This window comes from Trifolium pratense, linkage group LG2 (assembly GCF_020283565.1).
Source record: "Trifolium pratense cultivar HEN17-A07 linkage group LG2, ARS_RC_1.1, whole genome shotgun sequence".
Classification (NCBI taxonomy): Eukaryota; Viridiplantae; Streptophyta; class Magnoliopsida; order Fabales; family Fabaceae; genus Trifolium; species Trifolium pratense.
The window spans coordinates 40,176,419-40,186,622 of NC_060060.1; the positions used below are offsets into that span (position 1 = coordinate 40,176,419).

At 33.1% G+C, this 10,204-nt stretch overlaps 1 protein-coding gene across 1 annotated transcript; it reads right to left on the reverse strand.

The window, feature by feature from the left end:
• Positions 1-5,626, reverse strand: LOC123908417 (probable methyltransferase PMT5). Its single transcript, XM_045959039.1, has 9 exons — positions 4,672-5,626; positions 4,310-4,445; positions 3,864-4,104; positions 2,613-2,835; positions 2,313-2,473; positions 1,899-2,202; positions 1,091-1,223; positions 547-755; positions 1-298 (listed from the first exon to the last, which is right to left on the reverse strand). The coding sequence occupies exons 1-8, from the start codon at positions 5,181-5,183 to the stop codon at positions 606-608; spliced, it is 1,860 nt and encodes a 619-aa protein (XP_045814995.1). The 5' UTR covers positions 5,184-5,626; the 3' UTR covers positions 1-298; positions 547-605.
• Positions 5,627-10,204: the final 4,578 nt, after the last annotated feature.

The window sequence follows — 10,204 nt, forward strand, 5'->3', positions numbered from 1 at the left end:
TTTCATTAAATTTCGTGGCCATTCACATTCTTTCTCAAAAACTGGTGATTGTTCAACAAAATGCTATAATTCCAATGATCAATAAAGAAATAAAGAAGAATAAAAAATGCTAACAAGATATTGGATGAATGAATTACTACAAACAACCTTGACAAAAAGATAAAAAAGAACTGTAGCTAAATTCAACATGAACCTTCACAATCTACAGCTTCTTCAATCTCTTGACCAAGTTGTGGTAAAGATTGAAGTCAAGGCTCTGAGCTCTATATATACACGTGGCAATTAAACAATCCATTCCCTGAAATTGTATAAATAGTGACATTATTTCAGATGTATGCTAGCTATAGCCAAATTCATATCTGAATTTCAGAGTTTCCAGGAGGACTTGAGTTATCATGGACCTTGAGTCTGGGATGACTTGCACAAGTTTTTTTTTAATGAAACCATGATGTTTAAATTTAATCCAACAAAAATGCTACTCATTTTTACCAAAACAATAAAATTTACCGAGTTTAAATAGAGAAAAGAAGAGTGTAGAGAAATTACCAGAGCAAAAAAATTGTGTTCATCTGTCATGGTGATTAGTGAGATATATTAGTGCTCAATCATTTTTTCAAAAATAATTTCTGGCAAACAAGTAGACGCTGGTCACTGCCATTCTGAAGATCAATTATCCTTGCTTCCCAACGTACTTGAGTTGCAAGCGTGCGAGCCATCTCAATTGTTCCCACTGTATCAGAAAGAATGATCCATCCCTACAAAAATAGTGACGTGTATTAAGAAAAATTAAGCTACATAGACCTTTCCATTACACTGAGACTGACAACTATTTGTATTCAAAAACACAAATCCAATATTACATTTCATACGGAATTCACAACAATAAATGAGCATGCTTCATTAGAGTCAACTGGCTTATAAACAATCATCTGCCAAGATGAGATCATCCTTTCTGGAGGTTTTGCCCAAAAAATGGTCAGAAAGGAAGAGGATGGAAAGTACCAGATTACTGTCCCTTTACACTTAAAAATAACAATGATGAAACTTTCCTGCACAATCATGAAAAGGAATATAAACACCAAGATCATACCTCTGGCCGTAGTATCCTATCCATCTCCAAGAATAAGTCTATCATGCTGCACCGTTCTGAAATGAACTGTGACAAAAGTCCATTTGCGTGAAGGAGATCATAGGTTCGTGGGTAGGTGGGGAAAGGTTCACACCTGAAGATCAACATCATTAGTTAGAAAAAAAACAATTATCTGGAAGTTCATATGCATTAACAGTATTTTACAAAAAGCTTTGCAACAAACTCGACGAATTTTGATCCAACAAATCAGGTGCATGCTACATTAACCTTAAAATTTATTCTCAAAAGGAAAACAATTCTAAAAAATAAACTGAATATTTGGTACTGAAATTTCAGCACCATATATGCAGTATGTTAAAGGAAATTATCGGCATATTTATGAAACTTGTAGTATGTTTGTTAATGGAAACTATTTGCATATTTATGAATCTCACGAATCTTGCATTAAATATCAAAATATAATTTACTAAATAAATAAAAAGTTTCCAGGGAATTATTTTGTACATATGGTACATACACCACCAAACCATTTTCAGCAATAAAATAATCATGAACATCATCATATCTTTTTTAGTAAATTATCTAAAACTATTGTTAATTTTCCAACTAGTATAAACTACAATTCTGTTATTTGTCATAAGCATTTCCATTGATAGTGCATGAGAAATACATTTATCAGGCTTTCGTGGTATTGTCTGTTTATCACCCTCAACCAAAAACAGTCTTACTCCAATCAATTTTTAAATTATAAGAAACTTTGTCTAGATCAAACACAACTTGTCTAGATCATGAACAAATAGCAACATACCAGTCATGCATAACACCAGCAAAACCTCTCTCTAGTATGAGAGGAAGTGCATTAGAAGCCCTGGCAGGAACAACATTCATGACCCACACTGATTTTTTCTCCTCCAGCAGTGCAGCATTCAAACCCCCATAATTAGAACTCATGTCCATAACATTGCGGATCATGTTATATGGAGGCAGTGGATCTTCATCTCCGGGTCTCTTTGGATGGTCAGAGAAAATTAACGGTGTAAGCAGGGACCAGTAATTATCGACAGCTGACCTCCAAAAATGCATGTCTTCATAAAACTCGTCAGGCTGAACTCCTGCAATAATAAAGGGAAATTAATGAAAAGGAAAAGCAAATCAAAACGGGAAAAAGATTTTGCAGAAGGAAGAGGATGTAAGCTGAATGCTTCTAAGAAATAATACTTTCCATGAATTTCAAGCTCAGCTGAACTAAATTCAGAATCAAAGGATTTGTTCTGTATGGCAATCCAGCGCTTGCTAGATGTACCACTAATACATGGTACAAGAGGCTTGTAGTATGATTGAGTATCATCCGCTTCTTTACATAGTTGAATAGCATGCTGCTTGCTAGAATGAAGAAACAAAAGCTAAAGTTATATTATCATAGTAACTAGCAAGTGATCAACGGAGAAAGACAATATCATAACTAGCAGCAGTCTTGTTCAAAAAAAATATATATCACCTACACTAATTCAAATATCCTTACCGAGATGCATAACAATCAAGGTCAGCTGTCTTCTGCCAGATGAAAGTCTCATCTTGCTGAGCTAGGAGCGTCCAACAGAGTTGCTGAGTCAGCTCTTCCATCGGGTTCAACGTGATTCTCTTTTTCTCCCTTGATGAACCTGGTAGCTTGCTTGTAGGTGATGTTAAAACAAAATATCCTCCAGGTTTAAGAACACGGTCAACTTCTATGAGGAACATTCCATCTGTAGGATGAGGTCAATATTAGAGATCAAAGGATACCATTTCATACAGAAGCTAAACAATACTCAGTATGTTATGAAAAGTCATGGAAGGATAGAAAAAGCAAATGGAAATGATATACAAAGAATGGAAGAAAAACAAGAAAATGGGACAACATCCAAATATAAACGATATGAAAAGCCATCGATTTAATTGTTGAAAAACAAATTAATTAAAAAAGAACACCTTTGATTTGATAAATCGAAATATATTTAGGTTCTATGAGCAAGATATTAATAGATACATAGACTACTGGGCATAAACTATCAAAATCAAACCAGGAAGTGACTTAGATTTGGACTTAAATCATATACATTCCATTCCAGGACATACCCAAGATATTAAATCAGCTTATAAAAGATGAATTAACATAAAATACATAGAGGCTATGGAGATGCTAGGAAAAGCCAAATAGTATGCAATTCGAGAGTATCCGCTAACATGGTTCCACAGTTCCACTGTCCCAAAGCTTTGGTAATTAGGAGGTAGCCAACAAAAGTTCAATATTATTTGCATGTCTCTTCATGGAACCATAAATAAGGTGGGTGACAAGTATGGTGCTTCTGGATATTTGATTATAGATATTCTTAAAAGGATCAACATGTCAAGTATCAATTATCTCATAAACTTGAGTTGTTGGATGAAGGTCAAGAATGGTTTTATATCTCTAACACACAGGAGGATCACCACACATTTGTTTCATTTCAAGGGTTAGTTATACCTCAATCACTGATTTGACAAGTAGCCTAATCATGCTAATTTTGGTTTCACAGTCTATAACACCAATTATTGCACGCCGAACTCAGTTTTCTCTCTTATTTGTTAACGAAATACAACTTTCGACAAAAACTGTGACTTGAATTTAAAATATATGACATATGAATCTCTACCTAAGAGACTATATTGATAAAGAAGTTTGAACTTTATGAAGTCTATAAGGAAATCCATTAAGCTAAGAATAAAAAAGTAATGCTCATAGCTATAAAATTACCCTTTTCATCCCAAATGATGCCACATTGAGCACAGTGAATCATGTCATATGATAATGATGGATATGGAAGCTGTCTTGCAATGAAGTTGCCAATCATAGCAGGGAGACCTCTCTCAAGAGCCAATTGAACTTGGCTGCCAGTTGCCTCATATGCCGCAACACAAACCGCCATTATTTTAAGTGACAACAAATGAGCTCCAAAGCTACCAAATCCACAATTAATGTCCAGTATAGTTCGAACCTGTTATATTATGAGCAAAATAGATCAGTAACATATATTATCCAACAAAAGACCAGACCTTAGTGAAAATCAAGAAGAGATATATGGGAAGCTGAATAGCATAATCTTCCTTACTGTACCATGCACGAACTTTGTCCCTGTAAAACACTACACAGTTCCTCGAAAAAAACAACAATTGTTGGATTATGGTTAATGGATGACTTACACCAGCTTGAGGAAGTTCAGTATCACTTCCTAGCCCTATCATCTCTGCAATTTGGCGAGAGTAGTCTTTCACCCCATCAAAGATCAAACCATCCTCTGAGTGAAAGGCAATTTGATTCTCTTCTAGTAGCATCAACCTAGAGAAACCACAGCACAACATTTATTTATAGAAAGTAAAGGAAAAAAAGTAAAAAAAAACTTTATGAATCAATCACAGCCCTGATAAAAGTTAAGTTACTTTCATTCAAGCAATCTATCATTCAAAATTAACAAACAATCATTCAATCAATACAAGGGTTTCAAAATTCAAATAGTGGTAAAAAAAAAAACTGAAAAGATTTTTTTTTTATCCAAAGGAAGTACCTTTTGGTCATACTTCCAGATGAAAGAAATTGATCTTTGGTTATCTTCACATTCCCACTCCATATAATATCTCTGCCACTGGGCCAACGCAACGGAATTTTGTATTCCTTTGGAGGACGAACCAAACACCGGTCTTCTTCCGTCAACAATTTGCAGTGCCGATCCAGCTCCTCACCCTGTTCAAATCCAGACAACAAATTTGCAGTCACATTGTGGCATGGCACGTAATTTTCCCTTTCTTTTCCACAAAGTCCTAATTCCTTTTGCCTTGAACCACCACTGGAAACAGATTTCAGCTCCAAATAATCAACCGCTACACGCTCCTTTATCCTCCTGTAGTTTGTGTAGATGAGAGAAGCCGGTCTCCGAGGCGAGGAATCAATTGCATTGGAAGATGAAGAACCAAACAATGTAATCAGAGCCAGAACAGTAATCACAGTCAATATTAACCAGTTTAATTTTGGTTTAGGGCCGAAAATCATCCACAATTTATTCAACAAAGAGCTTCTCATGTCCAAAATCGTAAATCCGTCACGTACAGAGAAAGAGATTTAAAAAAAAATCAAACTAAATCGTAAACGTAAACACCTTTAACCCTGGTTTTCCAACCATAACCTATCGAAATACCATGAATCTTAGCCACAAGTACAGCAAGCATTGAAACAATAGGCTGATCTGAAAAAGGAAAAACCGCGCAACGCTGATCGAACGAATGAGGAAACAATCGATGAATCAGATCGGCGAGTGAATTGAAAATGGAAAACGAATCCGATCGAAGAAGTTAGGAGAGGAAAATGGAGAATTAGGGTTTTTGGTTGAAGAAGAGAGTGAGATTGATGATTTAGAAAGCAAATTGTGAATGGTGAAGAAGAGCGCTAATTGCGGTTGGGTCCAAACTGTTTGGATTCTTGTTACTAAACTTTACTACTTCTCTTCGTAATTTTCATCAATTTCCTTATATACTACTACTTCCGGTTCATTTATTAAACAGATCCAAAAATACAGAGCATAATTTACTTTTTAAATAAATTGTTTGTTTAAATGGAATGCTTGGATTTGCTTTAGTGACGAGTTTGAATAATAAATTATAACTTCTGAGGTTGATTCTCAATTAATTGTGAAAATAATTATGCAAAGTGGTAGGATTAAACTTGAGAATTGATTTACTTGAAGCTAGAAATTGTAGCTTCTGATTTTATAATTGATTTTTACACTTAAATTCTTTGTTCAACCCACTTTTGTATGAATATATCCAAACATAAATCAATTATGTCAAACTCAATTCTGTCAAAATCAATTATGTCAAACTCAATTCTGTTAAAATCAATTCTGTCTACCGCAAAACCAAACACATACTGTGAAGAAGAATATTTATATTGTCTTGGGCTTAAGCGCTTTGTATTTCAGAAAAATAAATATTTATATATATAGTAGTAACAAATATTGATCACTTTATTCTTTTAAGCTTATCTCAGTAGGTGTGAACGTCAAATTATATGAACAGTGTTCGAACTTCAAACACTATACTTATTTACTTTAAGGATGAAATTTTTGGTCATTATATATATTTCGTGACAAAAAAAATATTGATAACTTTTTTTAGTCACGATTACACAAAAAAAATATATTATATTAAAAATACATAGACTATTTTATTATTTTCTCATTCTACCTTTTATTAAACATATATGTGTTACTAAATAAATATAATAACATGATTTTAAATCCCTTTAACTTTTTTTGTTAATCTTGGTGATAATTCAAAATTTAGTTGGGATTGTGTTAATTCCTTGACTTTTAAATGAAATGGGTGTCTTGATGTAGCGTCCATGTTATTTTATTTTTTTATTATTTTCCCCTTAATAAAAAAAATGAAATGAGTTGGTGATTGAGATTTTAAACAAAAAATAATTAAGGTATAATAAAAAATTGTTTTTGACCAAAAAAAATGATTCTTTTAGAAATTTAACTCCTATTCTCTTAAATAATTTATTTTTAAAGGAATTTCTTAATCATTTGTGTTCAATTATTTGTTTATGAATGTCCTTATAATCTATTGTACTATTTATTTATTTTTTTTCCATCATAAATTTTTATTCATTTAAGGTCTATATATTTTTAAAAATAAAAAGATTACCGAGTCTCTAATGGTGATGACAAGGAACACGACTTCATTATAATAGGGTTGTATATTATTAAACAGCTACCAAATGGCGACAACAGTTTGATGCCAGCCACACCCATCCCACCAATGGAAAGCAAATAATAAAATAGGATTTTGTTAACGAGTTTCCGAGACATTTTTTAAACATTCTATTAAAAGAAATATGCGCTGACTTTACGCATTCTCATAAATTTTTATAAAAAAAAACTTCCTATTTAAGAAATTAAAAAGTGTCGGGAGCACTCGTCAGCATTTACCAATAAAATATTACAAGTAGGCTTTCTTAATTTAAAATGTAATCTAAAATTAGTAGCCTAGTTCATAAAAATAAAAATTAGTGGGATTGCATTTGTGTTGACAACTTACTTGCACATCGTGTTGCAGGCATAGTATCTTTTTTTTAGTAAGTTTGTTTATACTTATAATAGTAAGTTGTACTACAGCTCAAAAAACAAACTTATGCGCTGCACCTGCACGTCCAGCTAGCAGATATGATTTTGTAGCATTCAAAAAGTTCCCAAACGAAACAAACATCCATTGGACCTAAATATTCTAGATTTCATGCAAGATCGTATAAATTCAGAATGTTTTATTGGAAAATACTATCTTTTATAGTTAGACAAAAATTAATATTTAAAAAATATAATGCACAAATTTCAAACAAATATTATTACATTTCCATTCTTAACTTTTAGAGCATATGTTAAATTGTCCTTAAGATAATTTATTTTTGAAAAATACTGACTAGTGTTTTTAGGATACTCGTTAAAGTATTAAATATATTAAATAGGTCTTAAAACTTTTTTTTTAATCATCAGTATCCGGCCAGCTAGACGATCTAATCGGTTCGAATGTCAGTTTTGACATCAAATGGTTCCGACCTCCTCCTGATCGTAGTATATTGTTTTTGGTACATACTATTTTTTTTTTCTTTGACATGAATGATATTAGATATGGACTAATGCTACGGTGGACTACCTTCACAAGTGGTCCATCGTGGATAAGTGATATACCAATACGACTTTTATAAAATTTACTGTTAGATTGAAAATTTATATCATATAGATTATTTATAAAAAAAATTAGAAAAATTGTAAATGATTTGATATGTTATTGAGACATTGTGTCGTGACATTTAACATTATCCTTATCCTTTTTATAAACAAAAATAATAAGACATTTTTTATATATATAATCCTTCCACAGAGTACTTCTTATATTACCTTTTTTCTTAATATTCTTATATTACCTTCATGATTGTATTAAAATTTCAATATGGATTAATTCAATGTTTTCTTATTATTGTTTTTAAGAGAGAACAAACTCAACTCATATTATTATTCAGTGTTTTTTTATTATTTATTTTTTAAAACTAAATGTATCATCCGTGCGCAACTGTAAAGACTAATTCCCTCGAGATAACTGAGATCCATTTAAGATGTTGATCTCTCCTAACAAATGCTTCTTCATACGCACCGGTCAGGGATCGAACCCAAGACCAAATGGTTAAGAAGCCCAAGTATTTTTGCCACACTATATTGGTCGGTATGGTTTCTAATAAAAATGTGTTAAATTGAATTTATGATTATCGGACGTTGTATTACGCATGGAGAAAATGAGTTGTAACAAACAAAATTCTTTCATTTTCTTCTAAGCTCAAAATATAGAGAACTCTCGATACAAGAAAATGTATAACAACCCTGAGAATAGAAAATGAAAAGAAAAAGCATCCCTTGTTTAACATTGAGTTCGACACTTGTGGTGTGACCAACCCAACATCTTTGTTTGAAGCAAAGCTTTCCTCGTTAGTTTGCTTTGGTTTGGCTTGTTTCGGGGGAAAGGTGAGCCGTTTATGCTGTAAGGAAACAGGAGCTCTCGTACTGGGCCAAACCTAACAAGGCCAAACAAGAAAATGTATAACAACCTTGAGAATAGCAAATGAAAAGAAAAAACACCCTTGTTTAATATTGAGTTTGACACTTGTGGTTCCTCTTCGATAATCGGTTCCAATTTGAAGGAATTTGTGGATCTTCTACTATGTGAACGAGATATTATAAGGGATGGTGCAACTTCCCCACAATTGTGGATGGATCTCATCTCTCTTGCCATTTGAAAAATAAAATGCAAGCAATCCTTTGTTGTTTTGGATGAAGAAAATTATTGTATTGAATATTTATTTGAAGCAAATGATTGAATACAATAGAGATGAAAAGAGTTAAAATAAATATGTTTTGAGCCCGTAAAAAGAGGACAAAACATGGAATGTCCAACTATGATATAATGGATATTGCTTCAATCCAAACAGCAAAGGATTTAGGCAGAATATGTTTTCTAACTAAATATCGGTAACAATTCTTTTTTCGTTACAAATTCGGTGACGATGCTTTTAGAAGGAATTATGTTTGCACTATAGGTCAAGTCAAAGAGATTGTTATTAGGTTGGGAACAGGTCAAGCCAGGCCAGGCTTTGACAGACCTGAGTCTGACCTACGATTTTTCTTCGAGCCTAAGTCTGGCCGACGGCCTATTAAATGTTATTTTTTTTGGCCTGGCATGAGCCTTTTCTTAAAGTCCGGCCTTGTAGCCTATTTAAAAGTCTGTGTTACATAAAGACCTCTATATAGTCTTTTTAAATAGGCCAAACAGGCCTTAAAGCCTATTTCACATTTAAATTTTTATAATTTCTACAACATTAAGAAAAAGCTAATAAAATGATGGGAAAATAGTCATTTTCGTCCCTCATTGTGCAACTCGCTGTCAATCTAGTCCCTCACTGAAGAAAAACTAAAATATAGTCTCTCAATGTGCACTATGTTAGTCAGTTTAGTCCCCGGCGTAACATTTGGCAGTTAACTCAACAAAAAAGCTGATGTGGCATTTTTTGGGCACACACCAGCTTGTTGAGTTGGCAATAGTTTTACAAGTGGCTGGTGATTTGGCAAAGGACGAAAATGATAGTAGATACCAAATTTTCCCAATTTAAATCCTTAAATCCCAAACCACATTGTTCCTTTTTCTTCTCTGTTGCTGCTGTTCTTCATCTTCTTCCATGTTTATTGTTTTTGTTCTTCAATTTGTTGTTGCCTTCCAGTAATAGAGAGAATTGATCTACATGATGGGGGTGGTGTAAATTCGTCACAACGTAGCAACTCACCTTCTTCGCGAGCTGCGTTTCCTTCTTCCATTAAGATTTTTTATGGTTGTGGTCGAATTGCAGTTCAACGTGTTGCACAAACCCAGGCGAATATGGGTAGGGCATTCTTCACATGTGCAATTAACAAGTTAATTTTTACTTCTATTCTTCACATGTGTCATTTTTAATTCTTCATAATTCTAGGTTAAGGTGATTTGGGTTTATAAAATTGAGGA

Bases quoted from the DNA above. Each gene is read 5' to 3' on its own strand.
- LOC123908417 (XM_045959039.1), bottom strand. From the start codon at position 5,183: ATGAGAAGCTCTTTGTTGAATAAATTGTGGATGATTTTCGGCCCTAAA. The intron at 4,446-4,671 runs GTACTTCCTTTG...TGGTTTCTCTAG, and splicing joins TCTGGAAGTATGACCAAAAG to GTTGATGCTACTAGAAGAGA. The intron at 2,474-2,612 runs GTAAGGATATTT...TCTTCATTCTAG, and splicing joins CTTGATTGTTATGCATCTCG to CAAGCAGCATGCTATTCAAC.